Source organism: Vanellus vanellus, assembly GCF_965231255.1.
Source record: "Vanellus vanellus genome assembly, chromosome: 16".
Lineage (NCBI taxonomy): Eukaryota > Metazoa > Chordata > Aves > Charadriiformes > Charadriidae > Vanellus > Vanellus vanellus.
In genome coordinates this window covers 2,988,936-3,006,062 of record NC_138921.1, presented here as the reverse complement: position 1 = coordinate 3,006,062, position 17,127 = coordinate 2,988,936, and the positions used below count along the sequence as shown (strand labels likewise).

General features: G+C 40.3%; 1 protein-coding gene across 1 annotated transcript in view; it reads right to left on the bottom strand.

The window, feature by feature from the left end:
• Nucleotides 1-17,127, bottom strand: part of MED13L (mediator complex subunit 13L) — a 203,163-nt gene that overhangs the window by 21,547 nt on the left and 164,489 nt on the right. Inside the window, exons 15-22 of the mRNA XM_082491423.1 lie at nucleotides 14,689-14,909; nucleotides 11,336-11,541; nucleotides 7,833-8,779; nucleotides 6,989-7,168; nucleotides 5,069-5,292; nucleotides 4,274-4,466; nucleotides 1,822-2,269; nucleotides 379-598 (exon numbers count right to left, since the gene is read on the bottom strand). Coding sequence (XP_082347549.1) covers nucleotides 379-598; nucleotides 1,822-2,269; nucleotides 4,274-4,466; nucleotides 5,069-5,292; nucleotides 6,989-7,168; nucleotides 7,833-8,779; nucleotides 11,336-11,541; nucleotides 14,689-14,909 — 2,639 coding nt within the window. The remainder of the gene's footprint in view (nucleotides 1-378; nucleotides 599-1,821; nucleotides 2,270-4,273; nucleotides 4,467-5,068; nucleotides 5,293-6,988; nucleotides 7,169-7,832; nucleotides 8,780-11,335; nucleotides 11,542-14,688; nucleotides 14,910-17,127) is intronic.

Here is a 17,127-nt window from a genome sequence, read left to right as displayed (position 1 = left end):
CAAGGGAACATAAAAAGCAAACAATTCAACATGCAAAGTAATCAAAGGGGCAACTGGGCATTTTTGGCAAGGGCAACCCCAGTCACAACTTAAATACCTGAAATCCCTCTTCAGGCAGCATCTAGCATATATGATTGCTAGAACCATGCAACAGATTTGATGCGAGGATACTGTGGCAGCCTTAAATTAATTTCCTCATCAAAACAAAGTGTTTTTTTTTATATATAGACTTTTACTGTCAACAAAATAATTTGTGCAGGTCACCTGAATTTTATATGTTATCTTCCCTTTTGTATCTTTTAGTATAGCGTATGTGTCAAAAGTATGCTGTGATAGAACCACTCTCCAGTGTGAAGATACAGAGGAAGGCAGCGTTACCTGGAGAATGAAAGAATTCCTCATATTCTCAGGCAAGTTATCCAACATTTCTGTGTAGCATCTCATCAAACTTAACAGCCAAAAGTTGGTCGAGGCAGATTCTTCATCTGCAGTGTAGGTAAAGGGATCCACCATGTAGATGACAACTGCCGGAGGATAGGCATTGCTGTCCGCAGACTCTGGTTCAGTGGGAATCCCTATTCTCTCCCTCTCTGTAACCCTAGAGACACACACGTTGTTAAAATCAAAGGCAAGTTACAATTGTTAATTACTGCTTTTCTGTAAAGGTGTGCAAAGCTGAAGCAGAGGAGGAAAAGGGGGAGTACTAAGTGATTCTTACGTTCAGAAGCAAACCTAAAAAACACGACAACAGTGATTAAGGAGAGATGACTTTTGCTCAAAGCAGTTCTTAATCCAAAATAGCTGTTATTAATTATTGTAAGTATCTTTAATGGATAAAGTCTAACATAATTTCATTTAATCCAATCAGAATAGTTTATGTCTAAATAATATGGAAAAGTTGACTAATACTAGCTCAGAGTTTTCTTTTTATGTATGCGCATACCCAGGTTTTGGTGCTGTGTAGGGTTTTCTTTGGGAGAGGTGGAAGGGAGAGAGAAGGAATTGAGAACTGAGGAAAAGTGCCAAAGTAATACTCATGGAGACTGAAGTCCTCTGTTTAGTTACAGAAAAGGTCCCATCGGTAATGGGAGGAGCAACTGAACATTTTTTACTTGGTAAAACACTCCTCTGTGCCTCAGTCATGAATAGGAGGCTCAACATCTGTAAGTGATAAAAAGCAGCTCAGGCTTATGTTGTCAGAAACCGTGCTGCAGTTGATAAAATGGCATTTTGCATAGATCCAGTGAACAGATGTTTTAAGGATAACCCGTACTACAACAGGATGTGGGCTTTTCACTTAAGATACAGGAACTCCATAACATATATCATGACTATCAGTAATATGCATTATTATGAGAGTAATGAAAAACATGTTCACTCAGGAAGTTACTTACATAAGATGTTAAAAAACCTTTTCCTAATTTTTATGTCTGATGGATGACTATTTATAACGAAGTCTTTAAAAAAGTTGTGCTGCTAAAATTTGTTTTAAAGTAACAGCAATGTATCCTGTAGGATACCCTGTTTCCTGACCTCACAGGGTATCCTACGGCATCCCAAACAGCACTACACCCAGGTTAATGCAGCTGAATCAAGCTTTGTTTCTTGTAACAAAAAAGGAGAGATCTGTTTTTTCCAAGTCCCCCTTTATCAGTAACTGCTACAAACAAATAAAAATGGGCCCTGCTCAGTAATGCTGCACGTGTCAGAAGGTCCTCTCCTTTCAAGGATTTACAGAAGGCTTAAAGGTTCCATGAAAGCAGGAAAACAGTGGATTTAATGAGAAGTCCTTTGAGTCATTTGAGCACTTAAGTAACTTACCCTTCCTGTCCTTCTTGTTGCTGTTGTGGTAAGTTTTGACCTGATTCTGTGTCTCCTCCAGGACCTGTGCTTCCCTGCGAGCGTTCTGCTGTGTTTCCCGCAGTGCTGGTGTTTTGCCCTGAACCAATGTTCCCACTAAACCCTGGAGTAGAGGTAGTGGTCATCTGGTTAACGCCGGGTGTTGCAGAAGATGCTGACAGCTGTGGCACAGAGGATCCAGAGGATGAAGTGCTTCCTGCTGGAAGGCTAGTGGTCCCACCACTGGGTGTGGAGTTAAAAGAAGAATTGCCTGTCGGTGGTGCCCCAGCAGCTGAAAGACATGTGGAATTTGAGGGTACAGGTCCAGTGTTCCCAGGTACTGTTTGTGTCTGGCTTGCTGCCGCCGGGGTTTGGTACTTAGGTGGTAGCAATAGGCTGCTGTCAAGCTGCAGAGTGGCTAAGTAAGGTGCTGCAATAGCATATAAAGAGGAAAGGAGATTAATGACAGTCTCTCAGATCAAAGTGAACTGCATTAACCATAAAGTCATACAATATTTTCTGCGCTTTTAGAATATTCTCAGAGTATACAACTGCTAAGTGACTATGATCTCCATTAGAAATATTTACTTTGGGATCCATTCTTCAGGTTTTCAGTTCTAACTGATATGAATCAAATGTCTCTAAAAACAGGACTGACTTTGCGGAGCTTTGTGAATTGAAGTTGGTACCTCTGGCTAGATTGTGTGGCGATAATAGCTTTATATAGTGTTCAGCTTTGCAATCTACTACAGGTTATCTTTGTCAGACTGAAAATCTAAAAGTCCATTTTACTTGAGGCACAATAATGGCAAACTTTAATATAGTTATTTCTGCTCCTCAGTATCAGAAAGAGAGATATCATAGTGGTGATTTTTGAGTAATTACTTAATAAAACCAAGTAAATTAACATTTCTTATTTAGTTACTCTCAGCGAGGTAGACCAGGGGAAACTTCCCCCACCAGCAGGGGAAGTTTCCCACACTACCCCTGCCAGATGCCTCAGGTGTGAATTGAGCAGCCCAGTTCTCCACTGGCTCTGTACACGCTACATATTTCTGTGTGTAAGCCTGAGGTTTTTATGTTAAATAGTATTCTAATATCTTCTCCCGCTCAATTACATTGTAAATTAAAATCAAAAGCAGACTGCATGAGGCAACAGGGCCATTTGAGATAGATGGTTCCTAGCCTATTCTGCCAAACTTTGGCAAAGGATAGGGCGAGCATTCAGCAGTCTGTAGAACAGCCCAGCTCACTCTGATATGTTTGCTTAAACTTCTTTCAAAACCAGATCACCAGTCCTCAAAGTAAGCAGACTTAAGAATTGTCATGCCTTTTCCAGAGAAAAGGAAGTAAGCACTTTTCAAGAAACCACTTAAAAGTTCCTGGCTATTTTTTAACAAAAAAATAGTTTGCACATTTCATTCAAGCATGGAACATTTATGTGGCTGGTGTTCCGTGATCACTGCCTGTCTTGCCAACCAGCACTGTCTCAGCAAATGAATTCCCAGTGATATTTTGGATGGTCTGTGCCTTGTGCTAAGATGCCATTTCTCACTCATATACACAATACATGTTATGTTGTCTCTGGATCCATTCTGGAATGGAATAACCATGTCTCTCCCCACATGAAATCTGGGAGCAATGTTAGATAAGTCCAGGGACTCATTCAGGCTCAGCTGGGACCAGTCTTCTGATACTACCCCAGCAAACTTTATACCCTTCCATACCCTCGGATTCTACACTCCACCATGAAACAAGCACACATGGCATTATGTTCTAAACTAACAAATATGGCAGGTTGCCATAACAAAAAAACCCAAAACAACAAAACCAAACAACTAATCTTTTAAAAAGTGTCACTGTTTCAGGATGCAAATAAGGACCTACATGAGGTCCAGAAGAGACCACGCCTTGAGGGTAAGGTGGTTCCAAGTATCCACACCCAGTAGATCGAGGCCCCAGTCATCAAAGATACTACTTTCTCTTTTTCACCTCATTCTTCCTTTCCAGCATTTTAGTGAACTCGCCTCATATAAATAAGCGCTATATTGAAGGCACTACGCACATCATTCTGTCACACTGGCGTGATGATGCATAGCAGTAGCATATAAACCAGATCAATGTGATCATTTCAGTGTTGTGTGGAAAATCTTTGAGACATACAAACATCTTACAACAAACTGACTTTTCTAGAAAGATAAGAATTGGCTTTTGAGCCTCTGACAAGATCACCAGACTGATAAACAACAAAGTTTCTAAAGTAGGCAAATTTAACATGGAAGGATTAAGAAATTAAGGAAAAGCCTCAGAATACCTTTTTTAAACAGATGATAATCCATACCTTAAGAAAAAGCCCCGTTTCCACCTACTGCGAGTAACTTCTAAAATACCTAGTGAAAACGGAAGAGCCTCGCTAGCGCCATGGCAGACTTACCTAGGTGATGCCGGCAAACTTGCGCGTAAAGTTTGAGTCTGGAATGATTGTCGCACTCTTCAGTGCCCCAAGGCTGGTTAAACCATTCGCTCACAAGCTCATCCGTTAGTTTCTGTGCCACAGTCTTTCCCACCCGCATAATCCCATCACGTAACACTTTGCAGATTGGTTTGTGCTGGCCAAGTCTACACATCTGGTGAGGAAAGAAGAAACGCTTGTAACTAGATGCCAAGCACCTGAGTAAGTTATGTAGACTGGTTTGTAGCATAAACCCCTTATTACCAGCACACATCTGCTGCCTTCTTAATAAATATAAAAACAAAAGGCTGCATTTATCTGTTACTTACAGCAAAAGTAACATTACGGAGTAAACCCACATATTCAGTGGTACACAAAGTGCATGCTAAAAAAAGGAGATGGTTTTATCTCCAGCCTAGCAACTACAAGAAAGCAACAGTTTCTTTAATTTACCCCTTGCCCTTTAGGTTTGGTTGGGCCTTCATGCGTTAGGTTGCAGCTGTATTGATACTAGTGTTACACGCTCTGTAAAGTAAGAGAACGTGTATTGGAAAGAGCAGAGGGCAACAAATGCCCTGAAATGCATAGAGAATCCCAGTATAACTCAATTAGATGGTATTCTTGGACTCTGAAAGTGCAGAAAGCCCTCAAAATGAAAGATATCCTTATTCAAATAATCGTTACTTTAAAACCCCCATGGATTTCTCCCAATGAACATGCAGCAGAGCAGAAATGACACTTAAGAAGAAATAATTCAGTGTGGTTCCTCTTTCCAACCTCGTATACAGCACTCAAGTCCCTGAAGAAAGTTTTGGCTCCATCGAGCAAGGCCTCATTTTCTGGACACACCACGATATAGGCGACATCCCGATGGCCCCCGTATGGGTCAAGCAACAGCCTCTCCCAGAACGGCAAGGAGAAGGGAGAGATTGTCAGGAAGTCCTTGTCATAACCCACTAGTAAAGTTGGGATCGGAAGAGGCTCAGGAGATTCCTCAGAGCCTTCAAAGAGAAAAAGAGAAAGAAAAAAATGTTAAAATAAGTGGTGAAAGTGCACTGGGTTCTCTGATGTACCAGGAAGTGGGTTCTTTTTACAGGAGTCTTGGAAATAACGAATCCCTGGCCGTGCTGAGCTTCCTTGAAGTTTGACCATAGTGTGGAAACGTAAATGGAGGCTGTATCATGCCTGATAAACCATGTTCTCCCACAGTTGTCTTCCTTGGCAAAAAATATTTAATAAAGGAGAAGAAAGATTTATATTGTACTTCAGAAACGTCGTAAAATCAAAGTTCAGTCAAAGGAAGCTGGTCCAAGCACCCCTTAAAACTTTCTAGGAAAGTTGCAATAAAACATCTTTCAGTACACTGTAAATACATGTGTTGCCCTTCCCGAGGCTTAATGTCGTGGTTTTACATTGTCATAACCATAACCGCATCTCACAAGTTCCTATTCAGCCAAAAGTAAAAAGATGAAGACATAAAATCTGATTTTACAGTTCTTCGTCTACCTCCACCTGGTTGTGCAAAACTACTAAGTAAAATGGTTCGGCAAACTCTTTCCCAGCTACATAATGTTAAGCAAAGTTATCATAATTCTAAAAATTGCCTCCAGCTCCTCCCCCCAGGAAGCGTTGCAGAGCACTCGCTGCCGCAGCTGAGCGTGGTACCATCCAGTTTATCACGGTATCTCCCAAAGACTGTGCTCATTAGAAGAAATATCGTTGAAAATTTCAAGCGAAAATATACCCAGTACGTTCTACAGAATATAATCCAAATTTATTAAAAAGTCTACATTCAGTAAAAATTAATCTATGTCAAAGGCTCTGCTACCCACTCTACGGGAATTTTGGTTTTATTCTCTGGTAACAATTGGCAAATCCTAACTCTTAAAGTTACAAATGCTGGAAAAAAATTATTAGATCGGAAGTACTCCTGGTAAAACACAATAGCTTTAGACAGGAACTGCAGTTACCACAAGTTGTCCTAGCCCCAAAGGAAAGCAGCAATATAGTAAATACCAAGAGAGAGAAAATAAAGCAAAGCACGATGGAACTGTAGGAAAAAACCTAAGCAAGACTGAATGGGTTAAGACTGAAATAAACTGCAGGCCAGAAATATGTATTTAAAGGTCAATCGTTATTTTGCAAATGTGCACCTACAAAATCTATTCTGTAATTTGTATTTTCCAGAAGTGTCACTTATAACCAGGAGATACTCAAACTGAAACTTCTTCTTAAGACTACGGGGAACCTTACAACAAGCAAACCTCTTCGTGGAGAAAGTATACCCACTTCTTGTATATTCGTATAGTTCAGAAAGCCCCTCTTGCCCATTACGCTTTGGTACAATTTTAAGAGCGTCCAATCTTCACATCATTTATATACCAGCTGCTTTCAGTACAAGGCAAAACACAGATTCAGACAGGGAGTTTGAGCCTCACCCAGCATTTTTGCACTCTCTAAATATTCATCCATCTGGAAGGGTAAAACCTTCACTATGGTATTCAAGCATGTGCTTCAAATGCCTTTTAAGGCATTTGGGGGGGGGGGGGGGGGAAGCTATCTGAAGAGCCCAAAAGAAAACAAAAAGGTGGCTATCTAAAGAGCCCATTGGTTCTAACGTATTTCCAGAAGAAAGTGCACATTTCTAGAAAACTACACTTTCATTTTAACTGTTGGCATATAACACAATATACGTACCATAGGTTCCCCGTCCTGCCATCTTATGGAATTGCTGCCAGGTGAGCGGTCCCTGCACGTGCTGGATGTTCTCCCAGGTCCTTCCTGTTCGCTTCTTCTGGATAGCGTCCTGGAGAAAGGGCTGCAGCGACAGCAGCATGCGCACCACGTCCTGGGAGGAGAGCATGCTGATATCCAGGACTGCAAAGGACAAAGGAGCAGCTGTCACTTTCAGTGAGGAACAGGAAGAATTATTTTGAGGTGGCAGCATTTTTTGGTTTACTGGTCCTTTGCATTGCTCTTTACAATGGCTGTTACATTTGTACTACTCTAATTAGCTTAATGGCATTTAATGTGGTACTTCATGAAAACGTTACTGAAATAACTGCCATCATAGTCCTTTTCACATACCTTTCAATGTTACTGTTGTCCAGCTCAGCTCATAAAAATTCAGAGCATTTTCAGCATATAAACAGATAATAATTGATTATAAAATAATTTCTTTACTTTTGAGACACTTTCGTACAGAGCAGTTCTTTTCCGCTGACTCCTTATACCCTTCTCCAAAAAAAGGGGCCATAATTCTGCCCTCCCCTCAATACTTCAATTTGTTTTGCATCTCTGCTTCAGATTTGTAAACTTCCACAGATTCTTACACAATTTAGACTGCAAAGTCTAAGGAAAACTGGATTACTGGTACTTCATATGTAATTTGTAAAGCTTTCAGAAATCTATTTCTAGAATATTTTTATGCCTATCATTTCCCACACAAAGATTAAGTGGCGCCCGATTGGGAAGTTTCAAACAAATTTATAGAGGTCTTTAAAAAATACAAAGAAAAAAATAAATCTGTTCTGACCCGTACCATTGCTGTGAGGCCAAGAATGTACAGTGGCACTTCTCACGAGGGCTTCATCCACTTTTCCACCAGTGGGGTTGTCCACGTACTGCCTGCCTTGCTCGAGGGCGTTGAAGCATTCTACCCATGAGTCGTTACTGTCTGCCTGCAGCCTGTCATAACTCCAGTTCATACACGGGAGCGTCTGACGGTTATTGGAGGACATATAATCCAAGCAGCTCAGAGACGTGAAAGGCTGTGTGTGCTGATTCTGGAGCAGGAGCAGGAGGCTCATTGGAGGTTCCTGGGTCCTTCTGGCTCCCTCTCCCATCTGAGAGATCAAGTTGCTTTGACATATCATCAGTCGTCTTTCTGCAGCTTGGCCAATGTCTGAGGTCTTGCCAAAAATATCCAGCTCGTCCTCAATGAAGAGCCCAGAGTTGTAACCTAGTTTGCGGTTCATAATAGCGCTAAAGCCACAGGTGCAACGGTACTGATCCTCATTAGATGAATCTGGGATGTATAATCCAACATCTGCACCTTTAATATTCATATTACAGGCGCATATACAACAGCTATCAAAGTTACGGTCTTTGAAGATGTTTAACACAGAGTCGGAAAGAATCAAGGTGACGTACAGGCTGTGGGCTTCTGGGATGGGCTGGACAGTGGCGGGTTCCACAGAATTAAGCGGTCGCGTTGTCGAAGGTGTAGAAGCAGGTGAACCTTGATCTGTGCTGTCGTATTTTACAGATCCCTGACCGCTCGCAGTACCCCCGCCTCTAGGAGTCCTTGGGGTCCTGGGAGTGCGTGGGGTAGGGACAGAGAAGCGGGGAGTTGCTGGTGACGGCAGAACTCCGGCTCCGCTGTTGCTGGCTGGAGCAGTGCTATTTAGCGTCACTGGTGTATTCATCTGAGGAGTGTTCATCTGAAGATAGTCTTGGTCGGCCAAACTCCCAACGCTAGGCACATTGCTACAAGAAATATAGGAAAAAACAAAGTCAAGTGCCCTCACGATCTGGTTGGTTGTGAAGACTCATTTTGTCAAAACTTATTTTTAAATACAAGGAGAGGGTGAAACTGGAAAGGATTCATTGTAACTGCAGTAAAGAAAGAACGCCTTCAGACATCCTGCTCATAACCTTTCACTCATGTCTCTCAATTAAAATTGTAATTCTCATCATGAACACTTGTTTCTTATCAGTATAACAAAAAGGTATCATCTCAGGCACTCTGCCCTCTTAAAGATTATTCCCATGAACTAAAACTCAAACGCTCTTGAGAAGAATCTCTAGATAAATTATCAAGTTGAGATTTCAGGATATTGGCAACTCCTTCAGGGAAAAGAGAATTGTAGTTGTTGCTTTAAACACAATTATCTGTAAAGAGATACACACTAGTGGAAATGAAGAAAACATTTCAGAGGCGTAGAAATCTTACTTTATTTTAGAAATTCTCACTTTAAATAGCTGTCAGAAGTCATGCCTGTGGCACGTATACGACACTGCCTCACGGTGGTATGCAACTGAGAACAGTATTCCAGATACTGTAAATGCAAACCCTCATTTGGGATTATAGTCTACAGCACAATGTGACACACTTCACTACAAACTCTTAGTCCAGTAAAGATAAGAATCATATTTTTGGGTAATCTCTGTTTTTTATGACTCGTTTTTTGTCATTTTCTGCCAAATTTAAGTGATAGTTTGTCTATTCCCGTGAGATCTATCTCGTATTTGGAACGACTTATTATATCAAGAAATGGGTAATATGGGGCCAATCGAAAGAATAAGATCTTTAACTTTTCTCTTTCCAAGTTGCCAATAGGTTGCTCACTTTTCTTCAAATGTGTTCATTACATATTAGGGTAAGGAAAAAGTGTAAGAACTCTATGACTCTCTTGGTAAAGGAGGGGAAACAGGTTTTTTTTCATGTTTGTTCTTACTGTGTGTATTTTGTGTGTTATTTAAAAGGAGTGCTATTTTCATGTTCACATATCATTAGTGACTTGAAAAGAAAAATAGTGAAGACCTTATTCCTTAGAATCATTTTATTACCTTGAACTGCTGTAAGTCCAACTCAAAGCAAGAGAGGAGAAAAAGAAATGAACAAAGGGTTGAAGGAGTTCTGAATCTGAAGCATATTGAATGCCTCAGACTAATAAGAAAAGGTGACCTAGAAACCTTGATTGGCAATCACCACTCTGTCGGAAGCCTGCAGTAATAATCTTCACTCTAATTGGATTATATTGAAAATGAAAGGGTTTTTTTCCCCAACAAATACCTGAAATTAATAACCAGCTCAGGCCTGGTGAATCAGTTACTATTATGAAAAAACCTGAGAATTAAATTGCTCCCTAGGCACTATCAAGGGTTTACGATTTCTTTTTTGCAATTCTTTTGAGAACACTGAAGGATCTTTTGCAGCTGGAAAAGGACTGATTTAAAGGATTTACAGACTGATTTAAAGATACAGGCTACTTCCTCTGGCCATGAATGCACTGCAGCAGGAGACCTTTGTACTATTATTGTCCCCTTTAAGAGGTTTTATCAATTTAATTGTGCAAATCTGCGATACCTTTCCAAATCTTCAGCAATGAATTTCTTCCATAAACATTGCTAATTCCTGCGAACTGAGTAAGGAGTACATGCTTTTAAATTTAATAGCGGTCTCTGCTTATAGGTCACAGCACTCTGATACTTAGAATCATAGAATCGCTGAGGTTGGAAGGGACCTTTAAGATCATCAAGTCCAACCATTAACCTACCCTGACAAAACCACTTCTAAACCATATCCCCAAGTACCACGTCCACCCTTTTTTTAAACACCTCCAGGGATGGCGAGGGAGACTTGGCATCTCTCCTACAAGCACTTCGAAAGGGGAGGACAGCACACACCCGACCAGCACCTGCCTGGTCAGCAGCTCCGTATGTGACCCGTTCAGGTTCAATCACCAGAACCAAGAGCAGCTAACACGAGAACACGGAGGAGAGAGCTGTCACAGGCCTGCTCAAAATTTTAAGAGCCCTCAGAAGGCAAACCGGTGTCATCAGGACCAGATACCATCAGACTGAAGCTCACGCCGAACGCACAAGTCCCAGTGAGGGGGGAGCCTAACTGTAGGCCAGAGAACCGGGCACTGAACTCGGAGGAGAGACGTGAGAGGTTAAGTGCATTAATTCTGTTCCCTAACACTTCTGTTTTCTGTTGAATTACAATATTTTCCTGTATCAGAAATTGCAATTAATTCAAATACCACATGTTCCTGTTCTTTTAAAAGCACTAAGAGTGTAGTGGACACATACTGTAACAACACCAATTTCCAAAAGCAGTTTTTAATTCAAAATGTTCCTACTATCAGACCTTTTTGATCTGAGACAATGACAAATTTAAAAGGTTTAAAATACATTTGCGGGATATTTACGGTTCTGGTGTGTAATAAAGCACTGTTGATATATGCAAGAATTTTAATTATTGAGCCATTTTAGGTATGGGCACAACCAACTAATTTCCTACGAGACTGTACTTACTTGTAGCCATCTCTAATGAAAGTGGCTGCAGGCGGCAAAGGAAGTTGTTCAATTTTAGGAGGAACAGCCCAAGAAGGCCTGAAAATGCAGGCATCTGGTATCTTCAGAGGTAGGAGGCACTGACTGGGCAGTATCTTCAGTGGAGCAAACATGGAGGAGCCCACAAAAGGTTGAAATGATGGAACTTTGTGCACGTACGAAAAATCCTGTAACATGCAAGGGACATTGTTTACAACAATATGGTAAGTTTGCTCTTCATATTTAGATATGTATTTCTAATTAAAACTGTTTGAACCCTCTAAAACTGCATTTTTTTTTTACCCAAACTTTATATTTATTCATTCTACAAAACACCTAAGAGCAGTTCCTTCAAGGAAACTCAGCTGAGGCTCCTTGTTTCCCTGAGATACTATACAACTGTAACGTCAGTAGATTTCACAATTAGACTCATTTAAGACAAGCCATGTCTGAGAAATTAGTAGTGTACAGTGAAATTTTCATACTACCTAACTTTAAGCACCTAATTTAGGCACTTAACAGATTGATCTTTGCAAGACTGATACTGACAATGGAGAGAGAGACCAAGTCACAGCATGAAGAAACCTTATGTGCCTTACGTCAGCCTCTCAATAACCCCCACACTGGGGATTAATATAATCCAAGTAATAACAGTGGACGCTTTACGCGTCCCAAATATTAAATATAAATATAGTATGAAATATAAATATATAAACACTCTAGTAAATGTAATAGTACATATAAATATTAATGAAGTCCAGTCAAACCGGACTTTCATTGACTGTCACGTTTGTTTGCAGAGAATGACGACAAGAACTTCAGCCAGAGTTTCTACAACTATTCAAAGTTTCTTTCAGAAGAAAAGAGCTAGTCCTTTTGAGGCACTACTGCAAAGTAAGAATCATTATTGAAACAGTAACAGTAGTCTCTCTCAGAATTTCAATATTTAACGAGTCATTAGATCTTTGCATTTTTTCCCTCGCACCTTGTAAAGCATTGAGAGATGAGAAATGTGTGGATCACTGCCTTCAGCTGCTGAACACTCAGCCAAAGAAATCTACTTCCATGTTCTCAAAATGATTAGCAATGGGTTTAGGTGCTTGTTTCCCCCACTGGTGTATATGAGCAGGTGTGACACATTTAAAAGCAAGTAAACTGCGCTGTTGGAAATGTTATCGGGCAGAATTAAAATATGTATTTTAATACTCCTAAAATGGTTGTGAGGGAGATTAAAATATCTTCAGTATCAATGACGCCCTAAAATCTGTTCCCACTCAAACTTTCAGCTCAACAAACTGCAATACAGATTGTCTTTCCAGGCCCAAATTATCCTAGTCTAAAGCAAATAGTTTACTGCACAAACAGAAGCAAAAAAAACCCAGCAAGGTCTGTGGCAAGGCACAGTCTTACAAACCTTGTAAAAAACTTATTTCAAAGTTCTACAATGGTATAAAGATTGGTAGATGCACAAACTAGACAAGGCCGATGGACAGCAGGAAAGCCTCTAAGAAGATGCCTTTTCCCATCACACCTTCAGGTTATCAAGTGAGGACAGAAAGAAGAGATCAATGATACATACACCGAGCTTTCCAGGTGGTTAACTGTCTTCACGAGGGGGAACACTGATAACTACCTCCCTTACGCTTCTGCAAAGTCTCTCTTCCTTAACAGAATTGTTCGTAAAACTCTCTACCAGCTCAGCCCCTTCACAGGTGTCAGCTTAATGTGCAGCCCTATGAGCTGGTACCTCCTGGGTCTGCACAGACACACGCGATACACAATCCCGGAATGCAACAAGCTGTCGTACTTCCTCCTCTCCCAGGGCCAAAACTGAACGCTCTGATGGAGAAAGTCACCCTCTGGCTTGCCTGTGCTTTACTTTCGGTCTCCCTAAGGTATACTATTTTCTGCCACGCAGGAAAATTTATTAAGTCATAGCTAATTCATGTATACTAATATAAATTTATGTACGAGCACTCCCACATTGATATATAGCCACTTCTTGTCCATGCAACTGCAAGTGCCGTGTCTTTCCCTGTACAGTGCGCTCAGCAATGCAGATGCTTAAAAATAAGCCTTCAGTTAGTTCCAGCATCCACAGGAGCACAAAATGAGAGGGAAGGAGAGGTGGCGGGGAGAGAAATGGCTGTTGATATAGAAGGAACAGGCTGTTGCAGATTAGGGACGGGGTGGACCTGAAGGAAAGAATTAGGCTATAAAATCAAGGGTTGGGGACTACCAGGAAGACAGTTATAGTGTGTCTCTCCCTTTTCATTACCTGTGTACAAATGAGCTCGCTGCACAACAAGGTGATGTCTATTTCTACAGGGAAACGAGCATTTGTAAATAAAAAAAAACCCCAAACCTCAGGCCTTATGCATGGAAATCTGATAACAATAACTTCTGACAAAAGTGACAAAAATTGGCCCAAAAAGTTAAGTAACGCAGAATACACACAAGCAGGCAGAATGGTTTTATCCCACCTCTTAACCTGTGCTAATGATGGAACAATGAAATACAAATCAATGTACGCTAGGTGCTCATGTTAAGTCCTTTTATGTGATGCTATGGAAAAATGGATACATCTCGGTATGTAAAGTCAGGGAGGTGAGTACTGGTACCCAGCAGCAGAGTCCCCGTTTCAAAATAGTTCTTTACTCAGATACACTATAGGACTCAATATAGGAGTAACTATGTGACATTACCTGACCTGTGTTATACAGAAAGTCAGATAAGAATGGTCCCATCTGGCCTTAAAACTTGTGAAGTAACATCAGCTGAAGAAGAAACAGAGCAAGTTCAACCCCTGGGATTTCTCAGAGATTTTCAACCCTAACCAAAAAAGGCAACATTTCAGAGAGGAAAAGGCAGCCTTTCTACATGCATGATTTTAGGCTAGCTGCACCCTCAGAGGCTGGCAGCGAGGAGTGGCTATACAGAAAAGGTGCTACAGAAAAATTATCTGAAGAAATAAATCATTTAACAGCCACTTAGTCACAAGTACGATGTTTTTTCATATACGTACATTCTTTCTGTTAGGCATAGGGCTCATTTCACATACAATATTGTTTGCTTCCTGGGAACACCCAAAAACATTACAAACATAAAATTACGAGCAGAAAAACACCTATAGGTAAAATAAGGGAAACAATTAAAAAACTCTTTTACTAGAGAACAATTTTTTTTCTAACTAAAGACTGATACGTACTTTCTAGGGATCCGGTTCACATTTGTTAAGTAGTCTGCTACACACACTACAATACATGTGACTCGTTTATAAAAATCAAAACATACATAGATGAGATCATCAAAATACCGCATCTTTGGCACGTTACCTTAATTTCCTCAGGTTTAGGGCTACCTAATCCATCTTCCACCTCCATTTTAAACTCAGCAAGCTGTGTTGGAACCATGTTGACCATAGGACTTTCCATCATTCCCAAGGTAGTCACAGTCTCTGAATTGATTCCATCTTTATAACTCATTACGGGGGAGAAGGCAGGGTGTTGCTCTAAAGAAGGTGGTGTCGGGAACATCCTTTGGAGGTCTGCCACAGCTAAATAAGAAGAAATAACGCCCTGTTAATCATTAAAATACAAGTTCTCAAGGAAATCAAATAAACCAGAAGAGACTGACTTGATACTAGCTCTTAATTCATCAGTTAAAGCCAAGCAAAGATTCTACAGACATACTAGAGTTCTGACACCAGCGTAAATCTAGACAAAAAGTCAACTCCTAGGGATAAATTCCAAAAATTCCTAGGGATATTTTGCAAGCGTATTGTTCAGCAGAAACAAACTGGTAGGTAAGTACATTTGATGTACAATTTTAACAGCAACAAAAAAATATTTCATAATAGAAGAGATTCATTGACATTAACACAAAGTTCACCCCAGCCACTTTTACGAAGGAGACAGAGTACTTTCTTCCCTTTTTTAGAGCCGACACCGAGCCCTAAAACAGGAGGCTTTTGGAAGTAGCCTGCACTCAGCTGCATTTTTCCACTGACACACAGTTATTGTAGTCTCATTTGGTCCATAGCGACACAGCTCCCGAAGAGAAGACATGCTACTGTTGCTAACACAAACACAGGCAATTTTGCTTAGGAATCAGACTGCCAGGCTTCCAAAAGTGACAACTGCCAGAGGAAGCCACAAAATTACAATAATAATTTTGTATCACAAGGCATGAAGGCAGGAAAATCCCTAAATTACTTCTCAGTAAATGAACGTAATGTAATTATCCATCGTATATTTTTCTTCTTTAAGCAAAACAAACAAACAAAAAACGCCAACAGAAACGCTTAAAAAAGCATAATGCAATCAAACGAAAATCAGAATAAAGTCTTGTATTTTCTTCCCAGCTACATTCTTTCTCTTTCCAGCTACCAGCATCCATATTTATTTTGCTTAAAATTCAAAATATGTGCCATCTTTACCTGACTTGAATTAGGACAGATATTGTCTGAACATAACCATCACTCTGGTGAATTCACTGTTGAAATACTCGAATTAGAGAAGGGTAAATTCCCATAGGTGTCTCTCTTAAAATACTTTTTCTGACAGACTAAATGCCCAATTCCATTTCCGTTCCTATACATGCATCCAACCTGAGCTGACAGGACACAAGGATGTATTTGTATTCAATAACTTCTGAAGCCTAAAGATTAAGGAAAATCCAAAAATAAATACAGATGGATTTCTGACTGACAAACACTGCATTGTGGAAATCCAAACTGGTGAAACATAGCACTACTCTCAAAAAGGAACTGAAAAAGACAGAAATAAGTGCTGGAACTAAAATAATATATAGTATATATATATATATATACACGAACACATACACTGACAGTACATTTTTGTAGGATGCTGCAACCTCAGGGTGTGTCTCCAATCTGCCTTAACAGAGCCAAAACCTGAATGTCACGGTTTTAGGCACAGAAGTGAGACAGCCCCGTCTAGTGAATTCTTTAGACAGCTCAAACAGGTGAAGTCCTCTCAAAATGGAGTTCTGTTGGCAATAACAGTCAAAACTGCACCCACAGTCTTTCACAACCCGGAGTAGTAGAGTAAATAAAGGGCTATCATTTATTCCCACTCAGTTGTTTGGGGATTTTTTGGTTGGGTTTTTCTTCTCCCCCCTTTCTCAGTCTTTGAGTTTAAAAGACCTTCATCTTGTCCTCATATAGGATAAATTAATGTTGAAAACAAGTTCAGTAGAATGGAAAAAACTATTTTCCACCCAATGCTAGTATGAAATATAATCTTCAGGATGCCACCTGGATTAGCTACTGCCTCTGTCTCTCAACAAAGAGAAGTGTGCTGTAGAAACTGTACAAAGGGGGGCAGGCAGGAAGGTTAAAATGAAGTGTGGTCAGTGGGACTTCATTATGATGTACAAGGCATTTCGGTTCCCCGCAGGTACTGCTATGCCTCGACAGCTGGTGTCAAGGGGACGGCTGCTAAACAGAAGCGGACTGTGTCTATTTAACTTATTTCATACAGCTCTATAGTATATTATTTTCTCACACTCAAGCTCACTCCAGTTAGCAAAATTCTGCAGTGCAGATTCATAAAAAACGTTTAATTACAAAAAATCCCCCAACCCTACAGCAACAGGCTAACTATCATTATTCATTTTCATGTGTGTCATGCTTGAAAAAGCTTTGCATATTTTAAAAAGCTATGGATCAACTAAACCTGTCAAAATCCAATCTCTGTATACTTCAGACTTCTACATTTGAGTAAATCAGCACAGCTTTTATGGGTCCATAA